The sequence below is a fragment of the Calliopsis andreniformis genome, chromosome 2, assembly GCF_051401765.1.
Source record: "Calliopsis andreniformis isolate RMS-2024a chromosome 2, iyCalAndr_principal, whole genome shotgun sequence".
Lineage (NCBI taxonomy): Eukaryota > Metazoa > Arthropoda > Insecta > Hymenoptera > Andrenidae > Calliopsis > Calliopsis andreniformis.
The window spans coordinates 12,265,369-12,292,484 of record NC_135063.1 but is presented as its reverse complement, the minus strand read 5'-3'; the positions used below and the strand labels follow the sequence as shown (position 1 = coordinate 12,292,484).

Below are 27,116 nucleotides of genomic sequence, written 5' to 3'. Positions count from 1 at the left end.
AGCAGCTGTGTTAAACTACATATTAATCTACACGTTCACATATTAAACCTGCAATCTTACACATACAATTAAACTTAGTCCTCTTACAGTCCCCTTAAAACCTCTGCAAGACACTTCAATAACTCCATCTTAACATTTTTTTCTGCCTACACTTCCAGCCACGGCATCTCCAGCTCGTCCAACCCTAAATCTCTGAAACTTTCCAACGCCCGAAGACCCACCCCTGCCGAGCGATAGAGTCATTAGAGCAGTCGATCCCCTAATTATCTCGAACGCCTTGGGAGCGACAAAGTTTGGAGCGAAGCGCAGCCGGTTCTCTAGCTGAAACCATCGAAATCCCCCGACAGCGTCGAGGAGCCAGCGCAACATGTAGAGAACTGCAACGGGGAGTCTGCCATCGGGCCGAGAGAGCAGGCTGCTCCAGCTTGGCCGAGCAAGTGCCAGTTGCTCGCCGGCGGTTGCCACGGCTGGACACACATTCGCGTCCTTTCATGGGCCTCTCTCCTTTGCATGCACCAGCTACCCCCCGTTCTCGTTCGTTCGGTTTGTCGCGCGGCTCCAAAAGGGAATCGTGATCCATCCCGTCGGTTCGACCGACAGGTAGGAGGGAAGGAAGGTGTCAAGGGGGGGACCGAAACGCAGTTACCCGATCGCGAAGACACGAGTTTGCCACGGCGAGACAAGGGATCATGAAAAGGAGGATGCCATGTGCCGGGGACAGTGAGTGTGTGTGAGTGGCGTGCGTGGACGTGCGTGGCGGGCCAGCTTCGGTCCTTCGACCCTCTCGAGGACGTGCCCAGGACAACGAGACGATGATGGTCCCGATTATACGTGTTGCTCTACTCATGGTCCTCGTCTACCATGCCGCTGCTAACACGTCCAATGAGGCTAAGGTAAGCGATTGACACTTTAAGCTTTCTGTAGATGTTTATTGGGATTTAAGTATCTTTGGGGAAAGATGACTAAATAGGAGAAAATGAACATTGTAAAAAAGGGGATAGTTTGTGAGTCGCAGAAGTATTATGTTTAATTATAATTGCAATTTTTGTATGACTATTGGGTATAAGTGTATAAGGAAGAAGAGAAGGAAAGAGTCCTTTTGAGATTTATATTACATATAAAACACCCCCTAATTTGTGTTTGTTATTCTTTGTAGACTAGGGGTAGACTAACTTGGGGGTCCAGAAAAATAGGAAAATTTAAAACTTCTGGTAGGTAATTACTAAGCAGAATAAAAATATGCATTTCTGCAGACATTTAATGAAATTAACATATTTTTTTGAAAGCTAAGGAGACCTTCAAGCTTTTTTCGTCTTTTATTCGAAAATGTACATAGTTTACTTGTGAAGAGTCTTGTTGCCTGAATGGTTCAGACTCGCCTTAAGGACTCTGTTTGCTTAGTTCATTCTTGGTTAATTAGACGAGTATAAGCGCGGTAGAAAGAAGGTTTAAAACAACGGGAGGGCGGTTTGCCAGTTCCTAGCTGACAGAAAAATTATTAGCACTTGGCGTGCTACTCTCGGGCTTTTTGAATGTCCCGCAGTTCCAATACAAATAGTCTTTTGTTTGGGCGAGGCAAAGTAGATAGGTAAACAGCGGTGTGCTGGATCAAAGATCCGCCGAGACACCTTGTTCCTTTTTTTAATATAATTATAAGTGCGCGGTATCTTTCTGGTTCTCTACTAATGATTAATCGGAGCCCCGCTGTATAGAGCTCGTTGCTAACTTAATTATGTGGAGCACCGATAACTCGCTGCCTTTATAGTCGTAAAAAGACAATGTAAAGCTTGAATTGTTGAGCTTGACTAAGCATTAGTCGAATATTGTTTCGCTGGAATTCGGAGTTCTCTGAGTCATACCGATTGTGAGTAATATTAGAATTCTAAAATTATAGGAACTCGAAATATTTTTTGACTTTGAAACGATTTCACTTATCATGAAAGTGGTGTAAGTCAGAAATCTAAAAAATTGAATTTATTGCTTATTTGAGGTTGGATCGATTTATAGTTCAGAGTGAGTGATAAATTCAGATTTTTTACATTTCTTAGAAATACCTAGATTACCTAGGTGTACTAGAGATTGTTCTTTACTAATTAATTTAAGTAATTTAGATCATGTGATAGTAGGAGATTCAAGTCCATTGAATTAGGCGAGTTGAGAATGAGTACAACTCCAAAAACCACATTTGGAAATATTTTGATGTTTGATACCACGTGTAGTTCTATATATTTTATATATATGAACCCCAGAAGCAGAGTGACTGAATACACTTTGTCTCTAGAGTCCAGATATCTATAGTTTCAAGATTATTCGAGAATGTCTAACATTGTTGAACTTATACCCTTCTTCAACTCAGCGATTCCATTCTATTCTTCATTCTACTTCAAAGAGATTCCAAACCAGACCCTTCGTCGTCACAGTAGCCTTTCATTATATCACTCAAGATCCATCCAATTAGCGTGCAGCAATAAAATTGTAGATTTCTTCTGGTTTCCATTACGAGAGTAGCACTATTTCAAAGTCGTTTCGTAAGTCCTCTATCGCAACACCCTGAAGCGTTCCCTATTCCTTCTGGTTTCGTTCGAAGTCTAAACGAAACTCGAGAGAATCCCGAATCGCTAGATACAGCGAGGCATTGTGCCCGACACGTATTCTCCACGAACAGAAATCGTGTAGTCTAATCAATTTCCGCGGCGATACCGCCATCGAGCATGCCTGGACGCCGCCGAAGAAGAAGAAACTCGGCATTTATTTACGCCGCGGTCATTCGTTTCCTCGTTATCGAATTAATTACGATAAAGACGCCCTCGAGCGTATCCAGCCGCGGGTTGCTTCTTTCTGATCGCGCACGATTGTTTGTAAACCGTGCCTCCGCAATGTCGAGGCAAAAGGGGTAGCTCGAGGGCGATAACAGAATTTTTCATCGTGCCTGGATAAACGACCGCCTTCCAATTATTATTTTCTCGAATCTGAAATGGAACGCGCGAACGTCGCGAAAAAGCATCTCTCCTCCGCGAACGGAGGCGATAACGTGTGACTGTTCTCTCTCGCTGTTCCAGGAACACGTTCTAGAATAGCGTTTCACGTATGCCACATTTTCTGACCTAAAAAAGTATCGCTGTGGTAAAACACGATCACTAAGGTGAATGTGCTGCCAGTGGATAATAGATTTATGAGGTGCTTTCGTTGCTCTATTTTCTGTGATTGCTACTGCGAGGGGGTTTCGACGTATCGAGCGAGTCACTTGCTAGATTATCTGGATGGAACTAGCTACTCACTTTGGGGAACCTAAATCAATTTCTACTGTAAGTGGATCGGTGAGTTGAAGAGAAATATAATACGAGGACAAAAGTAGTCATTTTTTAAGTAATTTTAAAGTTCCAGAGTCAAAGTGTATTAAGTCAGGTTAGTGTATTAAGTGTATTAAGTCAGGTTAGTGTATTAAGTGTAGTAAGTCAGGTTAGTGTATTAAGTGTATTAAGTCAGGTTAGTGTATTAAGTGTATTAAGTCAGGTTAGTGTATTAAGTGTATTAAGTCAGGTTAGTATATTAAGTGTATTAAGTGTATTAAGTCAGGTTAGTGTATTAAGTGTATTAAGTCAGGTTAGTGTATTAAGTGTATTAAGTCAGGTTAGTGTATTAAGTGTATTAAGTCAGGTTAGTGTATTAAGTGTATTAAGTGAGGTTCAGATGTGTAAAATGTACAGAGGTAGAGTAGAATCAAATACCTCGAATTGTGGTTTTAAGCTGAGTCTGTTCTTCAACTCATCGATTTAATTAACATCCTCTATTCTCTACTAAAAGTCTCACTTGAATCTAGTTACCTCCTTGCAGAGTGAAGTTTTACCATTCCTTCACTGAACACTCAATTTTTCCTTATTCCAAGGTTGGTTTCTTGCTCTACTATTTTCTTTTCTTTCCTACTGTGATTGCTCTTAGGATTGCTACAATCAGGATTTCAATACCTGAACGAGACATTACCTAGCAAGTAACATTGTGAAACCTAAATCGACATCTACCAAAATTCTGTACCTGAGAGCCAACCTGACTTACCTGGCCCAAGTACCTTTTTTATTATTGTTCAGGAGAGTAGAAACACAACTGCAATCGCACATTTTTTAACATAATATTTGAAGTAGCTCATACTGTTACATCTCCTTTGCTTGTAACATAACTTAAATAGCGTCCTACTATTCTACTAAATTGCAGAGGAAGCTACGATGCAGCAAGATGCTGCATAAAGCTTAGTCTTGAAAAAAAAGTGGACTTAAATTATTCTGGCTCTCAGATACACCATTAACTTCCCCCATTCTCCCTCAAAAAAGTCTCCTGAACCCATCCACTTCCCAGCACGCTGAGTTCTACCTTCTTCCAATGAGGATCGAGTGGCACTCGATTTTTCCTTATTTCCTGACTTAATTTCTTGGAAAAGGTGAGCTGGGGGGACGTGGGTGACCAGGCCCGTTTCGATTTTCCCTAAAGCGTCGTCGAGACTGGTTTTTGCGATGCCATAGGAAACATCGTAAACCAGTGGATTCGTAGCATAGGGGGACAGGCCACCCCCTCGAAGAAAGCACACCTGCGGAATGTGTCAAACTTTTTTCATCCCGAGTCCTCCAGTTCAGGATACCATTTACGTAGGCGCTGGTTCGCCACCGAGAGGAATTCATACGTGGGCACTCACTCGGCATCCGAGGGGCTTCTTCTTTTGCCTCGCTTCGAATCTGAACATCGTTCTCATCAGCTCCTCGTGTCGATAAATAAACAATCTATCGCTTTTTTATTCCCTTTTTCGTGGCACGCTTTGTTGACTTCGATCGATCCTCAAAGCTCGATAATTATCATCAATCGGTGAGGTACGCATCGTGCAAAGTTTTTCCTGGTTGATGATGTGTCATTCATTTAGGAAATCGAGTTGTTTTGAGAGGACAAGTGGCTGGGATTGATTTTAATTAAATTTTGTTTTAATGGGACCATTTCATCCCTTGAAGTTTCCTTATTGACTTATCCTTTTGTGTTTTGTTATTTTTAGGTGATGTAGGAGCGCTTGAAATGTGAAGTTAGTGGGACAGTACGGAGAAATATTATGAAAGATGATGTGGATTAGTCGAGAGTGATGGTGTTTCTGGGAAATGCATGGTGCAAGAAGTCAATGATTCACGAAAGTTTCTAGTTTACAGTATTAATCATATCGATGATACTATTGGCGTTATTGATAAGCAGTAGTGACGACTAGGTGCTAGATGCTTATGTTGATGACAAGATTCTAGAGATCATCGTCATAGCTGTAGATATTAAATTGCAACATTAATGACATTAACAGTATAAGTATTAGTCATATTAAAAGCATTGATGTAAGTGACATGATTGATGGAGTGGTAAAGGTATTCAATTAAAAGATATTAAACTTAGCTGAAACTTTAGAGATACTAGATAATAGTATATTGCTTGCGTTACAATGATCAATATCACTTAGATGATTAATGGTGCTTATTAGATAATGATGTGCTGTCTGAGTCAACCATGTAACAAATTCAATACTAATGTCAACCACTTCAATGAGTTAGTGTCTCAAAATACTACTTTGTCTCATAATTAGAATCCAGATTTATAGTACTTCAAGTACTGTAATTTTATGTGTACTTTATTTTTTATATTTGACATATTTTTGCATATTAAGTGCATCCTGTAACTTTTTACTCATTAAAGATTCTCTATAATAATAAGTTATAGTATTAAGAATATCTTAACTACATTTCTAATTCTAGAAATACATTTTCTATCTGAATTCTATTTATCAAATTGATGTTACCCACATTACCAAGTCAGTGTACCTCAAAATACTACTTCGTCTCATAATAGTATCACTAGCAACGCCTAATATTATTGACAGTACCATAACCACAGTAACTGCACTCTTAATTCCAGACAGCAGCTATGCATATACCGATTAAATATTAACTGAAACACACGGTCATGCTCAGGCTTGCATCATTAGAAACGCTTGCTCATCTCTAACGTCAATGGACACTTAACGCTATCATGCGCGCTGGTAACAGCATTAACGCCATTAAAACCATCAATATCGCGTCAGTGAATCTCCGTACAATGTGATCCAAGTGCATCCAATTCCCCTTATCTGCCGATCTATCTCATTACCTTCATAAAACGGCGACCACAAACTGAGATACACGCTCGGAACGTTCTCCTCGTACCCTCGCAGCTTTATCCATAATCTGGCGAACAAACGATCTTCGGTTCCATTATATATGCGCTTGAATACGCTTCACGCGTGCATACTCTCTTCGATTCTTCTTTTATTCCCTCTCTTTATTGCCCTCCCCCCTTCCCCCTGACCGAGACAGGAATTTCGTTCGTTAACATTGAACGTATGCAAATCGGGAGACAAATTCTTTTCGCTGACACCGAGGAGAGCCTGCCCGCTTCCGCGTAATCGCGACTTTCTCGAGGAGATAAAACGATCTCTAGGTCCAGGTGAGCCGGGGCCAGGCCTCCAAGGTGTCGAAAGTGCACACGTGCATCGTCGTTACCTGGAAAAGAGGCACGAGGTCGCTTCCAAGTACCAGCTATTGGCATATCTTATCCTCCCGTCTCCTCTCCCTGTGCCTCTCTCTTATCTGATTGCCATTGAAAATCGTCTATCTCGCGAGTCGCCAAATACTCCCGCCAACGGTGCTCGAGTGTTTGATCTGTACTCGACTGGCCGATTCGAGCCCACTCGAGACTATTTTGCGTCTCTGTGTTTTGCAAACAGTGCTCGATGCGACATTGTGCTTACCTGTTTTGGGAGGCCTTGTCGAGATAAGGAGCTGGGAAGTGAGGGATGCATAGATACTGTGAGTGAAAAATGTACTTGCACGCACAGTTCCTCTGTAGTTATTACACTGAGAAGTTTTATGCAATTTCATACTTTTATTGACGCAGTTGAAGAAATGAAACTTACAATTCAACGAAAATTTCTCACCACCTTCTTACCTTGAACTCTCTACCTTCACCTTGAATAAACTTCCATTACTCACGAAATGGCCTAATATTTCTCCATATAGTATCGTTGCACTCAGAGTGTAACTACTCCTTCGACGCACTGTACGTCACGAGAGGGCTTAGCCTAATGGAACACCTGTTCCAATCGCTGATAGAAGAGTCATGGGGCTCGCGTAAAACAATTTCCGACGTTCAGACGGGGATTTCTAAAACCGCCATAGACGTCGTAACTTTCGCGTCTTAATCCCCCGAAGAGGCGAGTAATAATTAATAAGAAGCCGTGGCTGCACGAATGCCGAGCATCAGGCCCAGAAAGAATGTGTCTAAGAAACCTGTTTGGGGAGAGCCAATATCTTATGAGGTCCTCTCCTCATTCCCTCACCCTTTCGCCCGATCACCTCTCCTCTCTGGCGAACACACGTGCACCTTCTCGTGCATTGCGACACGTTGAGCTTCTCTCGAATGCTTAGGTGTTGGCAGACACGCATACTCTGGTCTCGTCGTCCTTTTACCACATGGATGTGGCTTGTTTGTCACTTGATCAATGATCTATGATGATTCTTCATCGATGTGCCCTGAATTGTACTCGTTGTTGGGAGGATTGATGGGTTTTTTAGTAAGTATACTTAGGTTTTTTTGAAGGGGTTTAAAGTGAGTATACTTAGGTACCAATGGATTGGTCCAAAGCAGTTTTAACACTGGATTCTACTACCTATAGTTTGATACTTTGACAGTGGAAGGAAAAATTGTTTTTATGTCTCTATGAGTCCTAGTGATTTTTGGTCCCCATGGATTGAATCTATGAGCTGGAGAATAGTATTTTTATCTGTGATACTGACTCAATTGGTTTTGGATAGTAATATGGAGGAATACTTGTTAATACAGCAATGGAAACTGGTGCACAGAATGTTTCTAAGAGTAGACATTGTATCTAGCAATGCTAATATTAAGTTGAGTCTATTATCTTCAATTCTCCCATGGTTCTCTTCTTCACTTCTTTATTGTCACACTTAGCTTTAACTCTCATTGTTAAAGGGTGTTAGAAGTTCGATGGTAACTAGGCTGAAATCAGTCCATGTGGCATCTTATTGTGTCGTATTTGCCTACTTCATTTTCTTCATTTGTGTGCTCCACTCCCACAGTTATCAGGTAAACAAGAAAGTTGTGTTGCTCTTAAAGTCAAACATAATTTTGTTCCTCAATTCACTTTGAATTACTCTTCCCTAATAAGAAGACTATTCTCAAATTTCATTTTTACGAGACTCAGAGTCTTTATAATATAAAGAAAAAGCTTATTTTGTAGCTTCAGAAGCGAGAAAGCTTTCTTGGGTACCTAATAGTCAATAGTAAAAGAATAGAATATTAATAGGAGTTACTGTAACTCGTCTCGCTTCCAACAACACCTGGAAGCTGTAACAGCTCTACTCCTTTAACGTTCATTAAAAAAAAGAACGTCTCGAGGCCTGACACGATTTTTCCTCGAAGAGGCCTGAGCCACGTCCCATTTCCCTGGAAACCAATTCCGCTTAACAGGGTTTCCAGTATCGCTCGCAGTTGCACGACCTCCTCAATGTTAGCCAAGCTAGGGATATTTCGCTGTCTCGATTCAATCACTCGTGAAATAGTAATGGCAACTGAAACACTTCCAATCGTATCAAATCTCTATATACAGGGTGTTTCATACTAAGTGAGCAACAAATATGTGTAGTATAGCATATGTTCCTATGAACATTTTTCATTATTTTTAAGTTGCTGAATCAGTCTCTGGAGCATGGCCCACTTATTTTGGAATAGCCTGTACATGAAGAAAAATTGGATTCACTTCAAATATCCTCAAGGTTGAGAGTCCCTGAAAGTCAAAGACTTCCAAGACCTCGAATTCTATTCGAAGTGATTCAAATCTTCATACCTGGTTTCAATAAAAGACTCCTATTTAATAAATTCAAGCTAGTAACTTAAATTCGACTTCCCATCGTTCTCACGACTCCTCTTTTCCGCCTCCCGTGCATCAATCTCTCGCTGTTAACCACTTAGGCTCGCGAGTCGAGGAGGTCCACAATAAAACTGCGAAATAGCTCGCTTAATTCGATGAATTCCGGATTCGATTCGATCCGAATACCAATTACCGTGCTCGCAACGACTCGTTCAAGAAGTAATTAAATTGATCGTAATTTCAGCAATCGACGAGTATCTCTGGGCAGGACCTTGATCGTTGATCAGTAGAGGTAACACACCGAGGCTTTATCTCGCCTCAAATCAATCCAGCTACTCTATAATCAATTCTCTGGTGTCAACTACGGGGGCAAGCGGTGCCACAGGCATGGCGCCAACCTGCTGCTTGAAACGCCTCTCTTTTTCCATTTTTTTTTCCCTCCCCCCTCCTTCAGAGAATATCTCGTTTTTTCCCCTCTACCAGAGAATATCTCTTTTTTTCCCCTCGGTTCTCCTGTCCCCGCTGGCAACCAGAGTTGGCTCTCGTTCTTCTTTTTTTTTTCTTCTTTCTTTTTTCTGTACGTTCCAATTCCTGGCGCGTCATTATCGTTCGTGACGTGTTCGAAGGCGAACCTACAATTAATAGCAACTACCGGTAGAAAATGTGCTCTGATAATTGGCGCGCGTGTCAATGACGAGCGACGGCGCCGTCAAGACATGCCTCGGTAATTAACACTCGGACCGTTAACAGGGCTCTCCTTCTTGTTCCATCGGCGAATTCGAGAGCCGACTCGAGAGCTAATTAATAACCAGCCGATAGAGGCTGATGGATCGAGGCGATGGTTGTTGCTCTTGGTCGAAAATCGTTTGTCATTTTTTGGTGGTTCCATCGCGGATTGGGGTTGCTTGTGGATGCTGCCTTGGATCAGGCTTGAGTATTGTAGTGACTTTTTAGTTCTGTGGGTCTCTGAGTGTTTTAAATCCTTGGATCTTTGAGGCTTGAGTATTGTAGTAACTTTTTAGATCTGTGGGTCTCTGGATGTTTTAAATCTTTGGATCTTTGAGGCTTGAGTATTGTAGTGATTTTTTAGTTCTGTGGATTTCTTAGTTCTGTGGATTTCTGGGTGTTTTAAATCTTTGGATCTTTGAGGCTTGAGTATTGTAGTGACTTTTTAGTTCTGTGGGTCTCTGAGTGTTTTAAATCTTTGGATCTTTGAGGCTTGAGTATTGTAGTGACTTTTTAGTTCTGTGGGTCTCTGAGTGTTTCAAATCTTTGGATCTTTGAGGCTTGAGTATTGTAGTGACTTTTTAGTTCTGTGGGTCTCTGAGTGTTTTAAATCTTTGGATCTTTGAGACTTGAGTATTGTAGTGACTTTTTAGTTCTGTGGGTCTCTGAGTGTTTTAAATCTTTGGATCTTTGGGTCAGAGTGTACTGAATTATTATCTTGAAACTTTAGAGTCTTCAGATTTATTTTGAAGAGTTTGTAGGGTCTAGAGAATTTTTACTATTGGAAAGAGAGAAACATTTGATAGGAGAAATTTGTGAAATGTTATTTAAAAAGAAAGGAAACTTGAGTTGGTGTAATAGATGTGTATGTTAATTCTGAAGTACAGTTGTTATTTCGATAGCGCAGCTGTTCATTTTATGTAGGTTTTACTTGCTTAGATATTTAGGGATGTAAATATTTCTACATAGTCGTCTTGTATTAAAGGAATGTTGCAGATTTATGGTATCGGTCACAGTGAACTCGGTGATAACGATTTAGATACGGGCTGAACGAGTGGTATAATTAATGAAGTTGCTTATGCAAGGCAATTCATTATGTTGTCGGAACATTAATTCACTCAATAAATTTTAATAAATGAAAATTGAAATTTCATGGCTGTTCAATATATTCTAATCGAAATTTATTAGAAATCTCAATCAATATGCTACGTATACTCTGTCTAAAACAAAACAAAAATTAAGGCACTTTACCTAAAAACTAGCTTAACGAATCTTCAAGATAAATATTTCATTTCATTAGAGTAGAAGCGCCTGGTAAAATGGAAATGAAGAAGCAAAGCCACTTGTTCTGTCAGCCTCATTAAATCTTCATCGAAGGATGGCTATGTAGCACTTTCACCAAGATCTTGTCTCTCCATTTTGATTACTAGTAGAAGATCGATTTCAAAACGTTCTTACTATTCCATTCTTTTCGTCAAGTGAACATAAACTGCTTCTTCTAGTGTTTTAGAAAGAGACAGAAGACATTTTCTTTTTCAAATATTGAAGAAGAAGATTTTCTTCACATATTTTTCCTTCAATATTTTCTTCTTCACATGTTTTTCCCCTAACATTCTCCTCTTCAAATATTAAACTCAAGTCGAGTCCATCAATTTGTCTTCCAAAACTCTGAAGCAACGCTCCAGCGAGTTCTCAATAAGGATTCCCTCGTAAAGACGAACCACTCCCATCTGCAAGGGTGTTACCATTTCAAAGAAATCGCGTTTTGAAGAACCATCGCAAAGACTTCCCGTCACGCGATCCATTAGCAGGGAAATAACGCGAAACGTTCCATTCCTGAAATTCTAGCAAGCTTCGCTGGCCGATTTGCGGTTTCCATCTCGTCCAATTTGTTTATCGGTAGAACAGCTCCCTCCGTTACACAAGGGGCTTGTCGTGCGTCAGTCGTAAAAGTTCCAGCCGCAATTTACGAAGATATTAATTCCATAAGCCAGATCGCGCTTAATTGTCGCGTCGAATCGTTCGCTGGGACGCGTTGGCGTGTCGCGTGTCTCGTTTCACGCGTGCCATGAAAAAGTTGGAATAACCACGGTTCGGTACCGTACGAAACGGGTTTGCATGTTTCTTCCTGAGGGGAAAATAAATTCGAGCCTGTGACACAGGCTGCCTCGAACACGCTCTTAGCCAGGTGGAAATTTATATTGGCTGATGCTAGAGAAAGAGGGATACTGCTGATCCACTTGCCACGCTGAGGAGTCGCTGTGAAATTGAAGAATTCTTTTTTAGTTAGAGGCTCAAGAAAGAATTTCAATCGCGAGAAAAAACTTTTTGGGGAAGTTGAGGTCACTTGAAGTTTTACAATTTTTTAGAGAAAAATTGTTCTGCACTTTTTCAGCTGCTTGTTAGTGGAGAAATATTTTGGGGGAAATTCAATCTAGAGATATGAAAGTAGAAGGTTCAGTCTTTAAAATGATTGTAGGAAAGTTAATGTAAGTATGAAATTAGTAAAGAAGATCTCCTTTTTTCATGACATCTTATTTCCTTGCTAAAAAGATAGACAAGGGATTAAAAAATTTAAAAAGGGTAAAAATAAATTTTCACTAGCAATATGCTATTGTCTCACCTCCATCCTTTAAATAGAAGACTAAGTCATTCTAGTTCGTCTCTGATAACGATAACCCTGCTAATTCCCAATTCGTATTCAGGTATCTGAATCCTGAGCCACACGTATGACGCAACCAGCGATTGTTTAAACATTCGAGACCGATTATCGGCTACCAGTCGGCCAGGCACACCGACAGAATATTAAAGGATCGTTTGCTCGTCCTCATCCTCCGCGAGGACTAGAACTATTTGCACATTTCCCCTTCGTAACGACGATGCACTTAACGCTTTCTCTTGTTCTCTGATACATCCTCTTTACAATGCAGAGGATGAGTTCTTTTAAGTCTGGTACGCACTTAGCAACGTTGTTTCGCAACACTGTATCAGAATCGGTTACAGGCGCTATGGAGAAGAGTCTAGAAACGTTTTGCGTGGGCAGTCTTGGAAACTGCACAGCCACTGCTTTTGCACATTATTCAAATTAGCGTTAGCTTAAAAGGTATAACATTAACGAGGATATTGATCAGATATCTTGTAGAACAATTCATTAAAAAATTAGATTCCTTCTCTATGAAAAATAGGATTCTTCAAGAATTTATTCAAGAGAATCTATGCCATTAAATGATTTGTATTGTTTTTTAATTAGAAGGCCCTGTAGAAAACCTTTACAAAATTCTCTTAACACTCAACATATCAATTTTTTTTTGTTCCAAATCTAAAAAAGATTTATCATCAGTAACACTCAACAGTACCTAATGAAACTTCAAAATGCAGATTTAAAGAGTATAAAAATACTATAATATATTTCTCAGGTCAACAAAAACTCTATCAATTATATTAAAAAAGTACTGTGCACTCCTATCGCAAGACACTCGATTTTTCTCAATATCCATGTTTCTCAGAGTCGTACTAATTGTTTGTACTAGGTTCCACGAAATCTGTCCACGTTTCATTTTCTGATCAGCTGTCGAGCACCGTGTAATTCGACTCCTATAAACCAGTGATTGGATATTAATAGACACGGTCTTAACCGAACGTGACGAATGTTCCGAAGGATTTTTCTCCTGTCGCTGATAAACCGGCTCCAGTCGGGACAGGCTCGATTCGACTTCGCTCGAAACACGGGGGCAAGTCGAGAGAAATCCATGGATAGTTTAAAGGCGTCTGGACGTGTGGGTGATCGGCGACAGGTGCAACAGGCGATCTCGAGGTGGTCGATACCCATTTGTATAAATTTACATTCGCTCGTCGTTGACAGGCGCGAGCACGAGCAGTGTTCTCTTTCATCGAATTCTAATTAGCCACCTTGTAATTAGAGACTCTGGGGCTCGAGTTGGGAATATCTGGCTTGCGGGAAAAATATTAGAGATTCTTTTTTCTTAGAGTAAGGGGATTGCTTTGAAAACCTCTGGTTTTTAGTATCGCCTACATTCTTTTTTATTTTTGTTTTTTAATAAAGGATTAGAGTGTCACAGTGGCTGCTAGGTCATTAGCCACTATTTTTAGAGATAATCTAGGTTCTGGAGTAGGTTCCTAGGTTAGTGTAGACACTTTGTTAATGAAATAAAACAGTGGTTCAATAATATCAGGCTTATTTCTTTCCTCTGTAGCAGGTACTTCGTCAATTCTTCCTTTCCCAAATTATTGAACTACCCCTCAGAGAGATTCATATTTTAACCATTTTAAACGTCAAATATGTGTTCTATAAGAATACTCTAAAATTTTCCAGACATTCAAGTCCTCTTTTAACACATTGTTATTTTTCAGCAGTGTGGCAAGTGCAAAATAAGATGGCCATAGGTCTGCGTGGGGAGAAAGAGGATTAAACTTGAGTAACTTGAAGTTTCCAGTTTTCCCAAGCAGACTCCCATCATCCATGGTCCATCATCACGGAAACAGTTCCATAATCAACAGTGGCACGCATAAGTTGTCGGGTCGTTAATCCCTATTTTCAAGCGCCTTCGACGACGACCTTATAATCAGAGACACTGACAAATCACTGTGTTTCGCTCGTCGTCGGGTCTGCAGAGAGGAACAACGCCTCCTTGGATACCCAGTCATTAGACACACGTACACCAGCTCGCAACGTGTCTTTATCCTTGCTCACAACTCGGGATCCGATTTAGAATAACGCCTCGAGTTTGACTTACGAGCTTTCTACGAATAGTTGCGTAACTGTGCCGTGTAATCGCTAATAGTCCTTTACGATCGTTGATACGTTAGTGTGGCCAACAGGTCCTTTTGTAGTGCCCCTGAAAATATGCCTGTAAACGGGGAGCATCGGCGTGTTCATCGTGGAGATTGCAAGCGTAGGATAGCAAGGGCAGATGCATCGCCGTGACGCCACTTAACCACCGTAGATAATTACTAATCGTGTTATGTCATCGCGGCTACGTGGGTTCGATCGCCTGAGCAGCTTGCTGTTGCGGCTACAGGGTGGCGGGGAAGAATCGGTTCGTTAGGAGTTTAATTGATACTTGCTTCTGATGATAGATTTCTAAGATTTCTATTATAGGTGATCTGAGAGAGTAGCATTCTGAGAATTTCTTAACTGAGTATTAGGGAAGTCATTTTAGAGGAGATTGGTAGAGGAGTAGATAAGATAAAGATAAGGCAAAATCGGTTGAAGAAAAGATTTGTGAAGATCCGGAGACTTGACTGAATTTAGAAAGTATACCTTTTGTTTATTGGCCTGTAGTGAAGTAGGGAATTTTTTCGGAAAAATTCGATTGAGGAGTGGTGAAGTAGAGGCTTTGCCCTTTAAAATGAGACCAGGCTCGTTTTCGTAGGATTTTTTTTCGCTAAGTTACAGCAGATTAAACATTGACCATATTTTTGACTCCTGGATCATTGCGCTATTTTGATGTCAGAGTCTCACTTTTTACTCAAACTGCCATAACTCGGCGAAAAAAAATCGTAGGTGATTCGTTAAGATCTCATTGGATAGGGAAGGCTTCAGGCTTGAAATCTACTGTAAAAAGAGGCTCGGAAAAAATTTATTAAGTTCCTGAACGTAGTTTGAAACTGGAAAAAATTTCAGGAAAAACTACCTTCTCTTTCTTGGTTTGTAGCGGAGTGAGAAATGATCATCGTAAAAATTTAATTCAAGGACGAAAAAGTAGAGGCTTTGCCCTTTAAAATGAGACCAGGCTCACTTTCGTAGGATTTTTTTTGACAAAGTTACAGTAAATCAAAGATTGGCAATTTTTTCGACCTCTGAATTACTGCGCTACTCTGACGCCAAAGTCCCATTTTTCACTTAAACTGCCATAACTCGGCGAAAAAAAATCTCAGATCAATTTTTAAGGTCTCGTTGGAAACAGGAGGCCTCAAACTTGAAATCTGGACCATAAAAAGTTTCAACAAAAATTTTTCAAGTTCCTGAAAATAGTTTGAACTTGGAAAATATCTGACGAAAAACACTCTTCCCTTTATCGATCTGCAGCTGAGTAGAAAATTTTCTTCGGAGAAATTCATTCAGGGACTAAAAAGTAGAAGCTTTGCCCTTCAAAATGAGACCAGGCTCACTTCCGTATGATTTTTTTTCGCAAAGTTACATCAACTCAAAAATTGACCACTTTTTCGTTCTCTCGACCATTGCGCTATTCTGATCTCAGAATCCCCTTTTTCACTCAAACTGCCATAACTCGACGAAAAAAAATCGTAGATCATTCTTTCAAGTCTCGTTGGACAGGGGAGGCTTCAAGCTTGAAATCTCCTCCAAAACCAGCCCCGAAAAAAATTTGTCAGGTTCGCGAGAGTCGTCTGAACTTGAAAAAGAGTTTGCATGCGCAACACCAGTTTTTCCATCTAGAATTCTCTCTTGCCTCATTGGCAATTACTGAGCGAATAATTCTCGTCATTACTGAACGATCTAGAGGAAGGGGTATCAGAAAAATAGGAAATAACGAGTCGTACAAGGAAACGAGTGGCAAAAAAGGAAACGACCCAGGAATTTCTCAGACATGGAAAAGTCGAGTCGCGTGTGCGTGCGATCCATCGACCGATTGCTGAACAATTTCCTCGCGTCGCATCCGTCGTTTTCTCTCAATCGTATCTATACTGGCGCCAAGCGCAGCCAAGTGCACCGCCGTTCTCGCGTTAGCATTCAACGCGGCGTTCGATTATACCGTGTCCTGCACCACCGCTGTATTACGCTGTATTGCATCGCGTTGCATCGATCGCGAACAACGTTATGCATTCCACAGTACGCGGGTGTGATCGCCTGATAGTCGGGCGCCACCTTCCAGGGATTTATAGGGTGACGCTCAAGTAGGGTGAAAGATCCAATTAGGATATATTAAGAGTATATTACTTTAAGAAATGACTGTATTATTGCATAGCTCTCTTTCCATTTAGTCACCAAAGGAGAACGATTTTCTTGTCGTTTGTCTTTATTTAATTTGCTTGTGTAAAGTAAGGAAATCTGGTGATTTGTAAGCTTCAAAAACTTCTAGAGTCCTCTTCAAAGCACAAAATAAGTGTCTTCCTGCTCTAACGTTCCCCTCAACCCTAGCATAACCAAATTATTAAATGCATCCTTTCATCAAGATATGACGCAGGCATCCCAAACGTATCATTCACGCGAGGGGAAACGTCTAGAGAATGTCAGTTAAATGACGGGTAATATCTCGTACGCGATAATTAGTAGTTCTCGGCGATACACTCGATAATTTTGACGATGGTAATTACCAGCACGATCGCCCATTAAAGATGGTAAATCGGGTACCACATTCCGCGCAATGCAAATGCATGACGTAACGATTCAGGCGCCTCTTCTGATGGATCGGAGGCGCCTTCTTTACTGGACAGAGGCGCCTCCTTCGGGTTAAAGACGCCTCTGTTCCAGGCTCTTTCGAGTGAATCACTTCTGGAGCAGGGAGGCTTTCGATAGGAGAAGGGATTTGCACGATAGCTACTGCATCGAGTCATTTAGTTGAATGAATAAAAGTTGAGGAAAATTATCTCGATTTTCTTAAGATAACTATAAAATAAGGTTCTCCCAGGGAAAATTAGGAGGTCCAGGAATGAGAAAGATTGATTATTAGTGTCACGTCGAGATAGAGTTAGTGAAAGTTGAAACACAGATTTTCTGGAATTGGAATTCAGAAGATTTAAAAATATGTAAGTATACAGGGTGATTAGTTGAACTGGAAACACTTTAATGACTGTTGGCAGCATTTATTGTGAGTCCTGTTAGCATTGTAAGTGCTGCCAACACTCATTAAAGGGTTTCCAGTTAAACTGGTCACCCAGTATGAATGTACGCAAAGGTTTTGAAAATTGATTAAAATTAAAGGATTGAATATTCGAAAATTTGAAGAGTTTGAGATTTGAATTCGACTTTAAAGGCCATTGGTGGTTTAAGGACCACCAATTATGGACAAGAAATGAAATTCACAGGCAAATGGGAGAGGTCGTGACAGATGAGTAGAATGCGCTGGCAGAATCTTCTTGGAACACCAAACAATGTCTGTGAATTCAAGGAAAAATTGTACGAGAATTAGTCATGCGGCGAAACATCCGGCCAATTTTAATTTTAATCCTTTCTTTGTCGACCGATCGCGGAGGAGTCATCGTATCCTTTCAATGAGGAAACTTGAAACAGCGTTTGTAGCGTCATACTGAATAGTCGATTACGTTGAGGTCATTACGCGCACGTAAAATGATTCATGAACTCATTGTGAATTAATTAGTACCACGAAATTTAGCCTCTTCTCATTCTGATAAGGAACGCAGAATTCCAGTGATCTATTTGAATAAACTGGTCATAGTGTCTCTGTGAATATACATAAGTCGTAACTTCTAATTAAAATGAGATTTTTATTCAATTTTCAAGTATTATTTTTCTTGGATTTCAGGATTGAAAGATGGAACCTTCAATAATTATGAAAGTGGTCTAAGTCAAGACAGAGATCTGAAGAAATTGAATTTGTCACTTATTCTATAATAAAAATCAATGCAATTTGAAATAAATGATGAACTAAATTCTTTTTAATTATTGACTTGAATCACTTTTATGATTACTGACACAGTTTTATTGAATTTTTGATCATTTTATTTTGGCTTATCAAAGAAATTCAGAAAATACTACTATAGGAATTAATTTGAATACAATTGACAATATATGATTTGTGTATTTTAGGAGGATTGTAGGAAAAAGATAGCCGAGTGCACAATGAGCGACGGCGCGAGTACACCGGTATGTGGGAGCGACGGTGTTACGTATTCGAGTCAGTGTCAGGTCATTTCGAAGCAGTGTCAAGGCATGTCTCTTCTTATCAAACACACTGGCCCCTGTCCAGGTAGGCTGATACATTCTTCCTGCAACAATACCAGTAACCAATACCATATTCAAGCTAAAATTACACTTCAATTACGTTGTCAAAGCCTTCTTAACATTTCACGAGCTAATTCAAAGTTCATACCTACTTAAACACATTTCTTTCTTTACTGAACTGTACTTCTCTTTCCAAAAACAACAAAAGGAAAACTTAAGGTAAATGTTTCAATAGCTGAATATGGTCAGCTACTGGGACATTTACCTTAAGTCAATTTCGCTTCAAAGACTGAAACAGACATTCACTAACTTAATAAAATGTCCACTAATTTAGTAACTCACTCTATATAAACTCAACTGTTAATGTTACCCTATACAAGGTGATCAGTTTAACTAGAAACCCTCTAATGAGTGTTAACAGCACTTACAATAAATTCTAATGCCAAGACTAGAAAGGTTTCCAATGAAACTAATCACCATGTACTACCAATACTACTCTATACTGCCAATATTACCCTATACAAGGTGATCAGTTTAACTAGAAACCCTCTAATGAGTGTTAACAGCACTTACAATAAATTCTAATGCCAAGACTAGAAAGGTTTCCAATGAAACTAATCACCATGTACTACCAATACTACTCTATACTGCCAATATTACCCTATACAAGGTGATCAGTTTAACTAGAAACCCTCTAATGAGTGTTAACAGCACTTACAATAAATTCTAATGCCAAGACTAGAAAGGTTTCCAATGAAACCAATCACCCTGTACCACCAATCCTACTCTATACTCCCAATATTATCCTATACTACCCTGTACTCTGCTACCAATATTACCTTATACTGCTAATCTTGCCCTGTACTCCCAATATCACCCTGCACCGTCAATGTTCCCTTAGTCTGGCTCGCTAAAATAGCCACGTCTAGTAAAAAAGCCTGATTGAACCTGTCCATCCAGAGACACCGGCCTGCTTTTCCGCAAGACTGACCGCCAGGCCAGGCGCGCGACCAGTCTGTCGTCCGGATGGCACATACGCCCCGGTGCAGTGTCACGAGGAAACCGGGTACTGTTGGTGCGTGACGCCGCAGGGCAGACCGCTGCCCGACACCTCGGTAAGACACCAAAGACCAAGATGTTTGAAACCTGGTCCCAGATCTGCTGCTTCCACCAGGAGCGGGCAAAGGAGGCGCTCGCCGAGCTGGAAGCAGCGAAGGCAGTACAGCAGCAAGCACAGGAACACCTGCGACCGAGCTGAGAAGTCCAAATTCAACGAGAACCTCATCGAGAACTTTAGGATAGAATATAGGCGGACAAACATCTCCACTGACGGTGAGGCTCTTTGATAGTAGCTTCAGTGTACAGTAGAAGCTGAAGCTGAAGCTGAAGCTAAAGCTGAAGCTGAAGCTGAAGCTGAAGCCTTACCTTATCTAGGCACGTTCAGATTAGTCTATTTTATTATAGTTGAATTTTTGATTGATCATGCTATATGGTCAGTTTTCCTGTGTATTTTTATTCTACAGTTAAATAGTTATATTTCTTTTCTATTAAACGAGCCGCTTATAACTCTATTTTTTGAATGTTTTAAAATCTTAGTGCCAAAGCTCTTAAATGATGTTTAATTTTTTATATTTAAAAGAAGTATTTTTGGTAGGTGATAAGAACTTAGAGCGTGTGCTGTCGTGGAAGTTCGTCACCCTGGACAAGAATGGGGATGGGTACCTAGATAGGGCGGAATACAAAGAGCTTCGACGCCTGGCGAAGAAGGCGGTAAGGCCGAAGAAATGCGCTCGCACGTTCGCCCGCACGTGCGACCTAAATCGGGATTTGAAACTCTCCAGGCAAGAATGGGGTGCCTGCCTTGCGAACGACTTCACTCGTAAGTTTAACACGTGGTGCACGTGCTTCACACATATACAAGCGCAGGAATAAGGGAGGATTTTGGATTTGTTGGAGTGACGCTTGCATAACAGACGATCTTCGATCCTTTTCATTGCACAAATAATCATTTCTGATTGGTTAGAGTAGAGGAAGATAGAACATAGAACAAGTATTACAAACAGATACTTCAGTTTTTGTAATTTTCAAAAATCTAGTTTCAGTGTAGATCAGAAAGGAGAAATAATAACGAAAAAAGTGCTAAGATAATTTCTGGGACCCCCTTTCATGACAGTAATACGAAGAAAAGGAATTCACTGATGCAGACTGGCTAAAAAAATAGCGAATGGAATGTCGCGTTTACGCAACTTTGAGCCTTAATGGATTAAACCTTCTTTCCTAGTAAACAAGAGTTCCAAGGCCACAGCCTGAGGTTATCGAGTGCATAAATCAGTTTTTGATTATACTTTCGCGATGATATTTGCGAAGAGGCGCCACGCTATTGCTGTCCTGCAGACTGTTTCCTCTAACTTTATTTTGGCAAGCAAGGTATTCCAAAATTGCAATCAAGTGACACGATTTATGGAGAGGACCACAGAAGTCCTCCTCCATTTAATCTTCTATTTCTATGTAGAAAGTTGAAGGCTTATCAAGGTCGAAACAGTTGAAGGATCGAACATCGTCTTGCAATAACGCTACTGTACAACTAAACCATAGTTAAACTCGATTTACGACGCCATTATTCCCATTTATTCCACGGAAGCTCTCCAGTAAATCTAGTAGTCTATTTGAAAGTTCGTCTGGAATCAATTTTACAACTAACGATGGTTGCCATTGTTTGACACTAAGCAAACGAGCTACTCGATAATATCTCGCTGCTTCGCCGGCTGCTCTGCAAGTGTCGACCGTAAATTCACAGGTATGGTTGGAGTTTTATGGCGATCGTAAATCGGGATTAACAGCGGCGTTTTATACTCACTAACACCGCTTAACATGCGCTAATCGATCTACTGGCGACGCAATGCACTTGCATGCGAGCAACTGCAGAATATCCACTTCTTCTTCTGTTTCTTGGGTGAAGGTTGCTCCTGAGAGCTATTTCTGAAAGCGTACCTCGGATCCACGTCGAATTCTGTGGCATTTCCTTGGTCCAGCGTTGGTATTTTTAATTATCTTTGAGAAGAAACGAGTCTGGTCGTCTGGACACCAGAGCCAAAGTGTACTAAGTCCACTGTTCTTCCATTTGGCTTAATACACTTTGGCTCTGGGGTCCAGAAATGCAACAGGAATTAAAACTGCATAGTATGCACTGCTTTTCCTGTTTCTTGGATGAAGGTTGCTTCTGAAAGCCATAGTTTGAAAATGTACCTTTGATCCACATTAAATTGTATCTTTTTCGAGTTGGTCCAACGCTGGTATCCTCAATTATCTTTTCTACTTTTCTACACAAAGTATGCAATTAGAATCGTTGAAATTCGCTGTGGTTCCGATTACGGGTGATTCAATTACGAGCATGTTGGACACATAAGGTTATCGTAGCTTATTAGTCATAGAACGCCGCTGTATCGCTCCTTATACAACATATAGAGGCGATGTTTCTTACCGAAAGAGCTATAATTTATTCGATCTGGAATGAAGCGATCTAAACGTCATAGTCCTCTCGTTTTATTACCCTACGTCAGGACATACATATAATGTAATATGCCTGGGTCACTTGCGACGCGTACTAACAAGGGCACTTCTCGAACTGGATATTCACGATTTTGATGAAACTTTGGTAATAGGTAGTTCACGAAAATAAAGAATTCAATAAGTATTTCTTTTCACCTGTAATTGTGTAGATTCAAGAGATAAGAGTGGTATTAAACTAGGGTTGGTTTAATAAAGAAGTGAGACTAACTCTAAACCAGGACTAGTTTAATCTAAGGAGATTAATTAGGGGTGTGATACACATTCTCTTGAATATCTCTAAAATGTTCAGATACTAGACCCAGAAAAGTAGTTCACACACAAATACCAGATATTCCAAGCAATGATATTCATCTCCAGTCTCTTTTCTAAAATCTAATTTATCATTTAGCTAGCTTCCCTTATAAAAAGAATTCTAATCAGTAGCTCGTCCAGCCCCCTGCAAAGGCACACCACAGTCATTCAAACAGAACAGAGAAGGTCTAACAGCGGCGCAGAGGGCTCGTCGTTAGAAGGCAGCTATAAATAAAAATTTCACAAAGAGTTGTGCTTATTGCGCGTCCGTTCGAGGACGACGCCGGAAGATCGTCGTCGCGGTCATCGTCTCGGCGTCTAAATCGTGGCATAAATTACAAGAGCGTTGCCTGGACAGGATGTCGCGCACGCCAAGGGCCGTCTTGCATAGTCAGGCCCGCTTAACATTCGTGAATCCTGCCGGAAGTTTGCCCACACTTGCGACCGGCTACCCGAAGAATTGAAGCAATTGACCCCGTGGTACATGCTCTCTGCCAAGAGAATGACCGACCGCCCGCGCGACTCGTCACTTCGTAAATCCGCGCCCACGCGAACTATCAGTTCGTTCCATAAATAATGTCGTTCTCGTGTGAGACTTGTGAGGGTTTCTCACTGGGAAGCCCTTGATTATCTGAGATAATCGGGAGAATCTACTGTCGCTGATATTCGTCTTGGAACTTCTTTCTTGCTCTTGCGATGAAATGATTAGATGGTACCAAGGATTTATTATTGTACACCTAGGTCTCCTTTTATGTGGTGGATTTGTAAAAGAATGGACGTGGAAGAATTAGTTTAGATACTGGAATTTGGTAGTGTGATGTAGAGAAGATGATGTGAGAAAGATCCAGGTGTAGATGGGTACTTCTTGGTTCGAGTAAACTGGCTGAAAGTGAATTTTTAAGAATTATGTTCGCCAGATTCCGTATCTGGAGCGCAGAGCCAGAGTGTATTAAGTTCACTTGTTTTATCTGCCTAATATGCTTATTACTTTCACGCTTCTTTCCACTTGGCAATGCGTGTCTCGCTTCCTCGCGTTTGCGTCAGTGCTAATAATCCTAAGAGTAGGGCCACGCGTAGAACGCTACATACATAGGATTGTGGTCAATTGCATGTTAAGTAATTGCATTGCTGCGACCCAGGATTCTTCCATATGAAGTTGTATGACCCAGTAACCATCAATATCGCTCAATGTTATCACACCGAATCCTCACTAAATGGCCATGTAGTCAGCGTTCACCGTCTTTCCTTTCTTCACAGTATGCTCCCACTGTTCCATTAAAAAAGCAAGCTAGTTGTAATCTATGTGTAAGCATCACTTAGCAGATCAGTTTTTGAAACTTTGGAGCATCTTCTTATAATGTCTCTCTGAAATATAGTGACTTAAGGGAGATCCACTCAAGTGGTGTACTGGGCAACACCCTTATGAGGAGATACAAGTCACCTAATATGTTCTCTGCTACTTGACTGAGGGCTGAAAAATAGAAAATTAGAAGTACTAATAAAAAGACATAAGATATTATCATAAAATAGTATATTCAGCTACTAAGATACTATATTTTTAGACAAGATTGTCTTCTTACTGAGACATTCTACATCTCAAGCGTCCAGGTATTGAGACATTCACATATCATTCCTGAGCCTTCCCTTTATCAGATAAAGAACTTGAACCCTCGCTATTTTCACCAAGTCACTATAATTCAGGGATACAATACACAAGTACCAAAATGCATGTCCCTTAATATTCGTCGCATGGCCACAGCGACAGCATGCTCCCATTTTCACGAATGCACATACATGTAACGAATGCACAAAAACCAGATGTCCCTTTAACATCCCTGATTCACTCGAGAGACATTTTTGGCAACGCGCGTACACACGTAGAAAGTATGAGAAATAATGGTCTCTCTGGGGTTTCGCGTGACTGCTGCCTGAGATAAAGATACGTACGTTGAGAGAACCCAATTTGGTGTATTCGCCACCGCTCGCTGCTCTGCTAGAAAACCTGCGATGCGCGAATGACAAAAAAACATTGTACATATAGGTAAGGCCGGTCGGCTGAGTGACATCATTGTTATCATTTAGTACGTTTGTTCTTGTCGCTGAACCCCGCAGACGAGCGCCCCGAGGTCCCTGAGGCCCAGAGGACCCGGGCCACGGACCAAGGTGAGTCCTAGATCTGCACATCCACAGCACTGTCACGTTACTTCTATCGATCTTCCCTCTTTATGCCTCTTTACTGTCGTTCTTGGTCGTTTTAAGAGGCTGCTGCAAGAATTCTTCTGGATTTCTTGTTACAGTGTTCAGTGTACCGATGCAATGAGTCTGTGAAAGTCTTTGAGAATATTGTACTTTGATAGACTGATTAATGATGTCTTTCCATTGGTGGTGAAATGAGTCTATGTAAGTCTGCTTTTGGGGGAATATTATCTCTTGATTAATTAGATATATTTTTTAATTAGTGGAGTTTCTGTTTTTATTCCTATTTTATTGTCAATTGAATAGTGTTCCTGATACTAAAAAAATTATTACCAGCTTTTAGCATCATCCCTCTCGACCTGGAAACACTGCACCATGTTAAGAGAACAGAAGTCAAGTTCTATATCTGTTTCTTTTATAAAATATAATGAACATGGAAGCCTTCGGTATCTGGGCAACGCAAATATTTATTCAAAAGAGTTAACCAGACATTGCACATAGAAAAATCCGACAGAATTCCTGCAGCAGCTCGAGGATAATAGTTTTTCAATTTTCAATCTCTTCAGTATATTCTCATACTTCTTTAAAAATACCTGTGTTACATACTCTTCCAAGAAGATACAACTTTTCAGTTTCCTAAGTTACTATATTCGCCCGATTTTCTTGCAAACGTGGCAATGCTTTTTTATTACGCATGTCCTGAACAAAAAAAGAAATTATATAAATACTGTCGGTGCAATAAGCATCACTTCTCTTCGAATTCTCCTTAAAATTGTGTCACCACCCATTCATTAATTCTTTGTAAAGTCAAAGACTAGCCGAACACTGTATTATATCATTTGCTTTTGTTTCAATTGTCATGCATGTATTGTAAAAACGGAACCCAGATAAATGAAATGTATTTGAATGCGTCTGTGTGTGAACGACCTCCTTTTTGGGTGGTGACGGTCTTTTCTTTTCTTCAAAATTTTGTACAAAAAATACGACAGAAACGTGTGAAATTTTCATCCTCTGTGCGTGTAAATACAAATATTTTTTTCCAAATTAACGCTGGCATTAACAACCTTGTACAGTGAAACAAAATTCTCTTTGTGTATATTCGACTATAGATAAGATCTCTAAAAACGATAAACTTTGTACATAGACTATTAACATTAATCTCAGAATTTTATTCTCGGTGCAAGGGCCGATTTTTTATATAAAACTTTGTTAAAGTAATAGCGATTTTATGATCATTCTCTTCTCTGTCTTTCACAGTGCTGAAAGGCAATCCTCCTCCGATGCATCCTCGACCAACTTTCAACGATGATCCAGACACGAAGGAAGATAGCGATGGTAAATGCTTTTTATGCATTATTTGAGAGAATCTGATAGCTTAGAATTCTACGAATTTTTGTAATATATTCTAATGCAAAATTCGCAGCAAATGACTGTTTAACGGACAGACGATCCGTATTGGAGGACGAGAGGCAGCATTATCAGGAGAAGTTCTATGTACCTGAATGTACCCCCGATGGAAGATATCATCGAGTGCAGTGTTACTCTGGCTACTGTTGGTGCGTGTACCAAGATACTGGTAAACCAATCCCTGGAACGTCTTCTAAAGATCGTACTCCAAATTGTAACCCAGTGCCTACCCCTAGCAGACCCATGAAGGGTAATCTATCCACACAGATTTCTTAAGAATTAACTGAGCTACGCGTAACATATAAATAAAATATTGTAACTGTGGTATTAGGCTGTCCTGAACAGAAGAAGCAACTGTTTCTGCGAGACTTGATGGATCTAATGCAAAAGAAGATGAAAGCTTCTGGTACAGATTCAGATGAAACCACAGCGAAGTGGCAAGCCTCTAAAGAAGAGCAAATAGCGACTTGGCACTTTGTTATGCTCGATAAGAACAAGAATAAGGCACGTTGATGTAAAATTTTGATTAAAAGTTAGCACTAAAATGTCTCAGGAATCAAAGATGAAGAGTTCGATATCTTCTTTCAGGTCTTAGAAAGAAAAGAATGGAAAAGCTTCCGAACAATGGTAGCGAGTAATAAACAACTTCAAAGGTGTGGCAAAAGGTTGCCCAGGTACTGTGATATCAATAACGACAGGAGAATCAGCATGACAGAATGGCTTAGTTGTCTGAACGCGCAACATCCGACGTCATGTAACTATGCCTCCTTTTTTTTGAAAACTTAAAAACTTGCTTTAACGTATTTTTCTTATTCAAGACGTTTATTTGATTCTTATGAATGTATTTCAGCTGATAGTACGGAGAATACATCCACGAGTAAGCCAAAAAGGATGGGTCCAAATCCATTAGATCAGCTTCTTAAAAACGATGATGATTAGTAATATATGTGATATAAATAATGTGTGTTCGTCACTTCATCGATACATGTCGCAGTGATCATTCATTTAACACTCCTATCATAACACGAGCAATGGAACTTTTAAAGAAAAGCCAGTTACTGTTAAAAGAATTTTATTTGTATTTTTCTATCCGGTGATAAATAC

At 40.3% G+C, this 27,116-nt stretch overlaps 1 protein-coding gene across 3 annotated transcripts; it reads left to right on the top strand.

The window, feature by feature from the left end:
• Window positions 1–663: 663 nt before the first annotated feature.
• Window positions 664–27,074, top strand: Magu (SPARC related modular calcium binding-like protein magu). Of its 3 annotated transcripts, none has more exons than XM_076392739.1 (10): window positions 664–893; window positions 18,414–18,573; window positions 19,509–19,880; window positions 20,203–20,427; window positions 24,522–24,572; window positions 25,863–25,940; window positions 26,029–26,262; window positions 26,344–26,516; window positions 26,601–26,766; window positions 26,863–27,074. In XM_076392739.1, the coding sequence occupies exons 1-10, from the start codon at window positions 813–815 to the stop codon at window positions 26,949–26,951; spliced, it is 1,629 nt and encodes a 542-aa protein (XP_076248854.1). In that variant the 5' UTR covers window positions 664–812; the 3' UTR covers window positions 26,952–27,074. The 3 variants fall into 3 exon arrangements, with proteins under 3 accessions (XP_076248854.1, XP_076248852.1, XP_076248853.1); XM_076392737.1 differs by having other exon boundaries at window positions 24,492–24,572; XM_076392738.1 differs by lacking the exon at window positions 664–893 and adding an exon at window positions 14,308–14,721 and having other exon boundaries at window positions 24,492–24,572.
• The last annotated feature ends 42 nt before the right edge of the window (window positions 27,075–27,116 follow it).

What these genes read in the sequence shown, in the direction of transcription:
- Magu (XM_076392737.1), top strand. Translation starts at nt 813, where the DNA reads ATGATGGTCCCGATTATACGTGTTGCTCTACTCATGGTCCTCGTCTAC. An exon ending in CCTTGCGAACGACTTCACTC is followed by an intron (nt 20,428 to 24,491) that starts GTAAGTTTAACA and finishes GTTATCATTTAG; the next exon opens with TACGTTTGTTCTTGTCGCTG. An exon ending in GACCCGGGCCACGGACCAAG is followed by an intron (nt 24,573 to 25,862) that starts GTGAGTCCTAGA and finishes TGTCTTTCACAG; the next exon opens with TGCTGAAAGGCAATCCTCCT.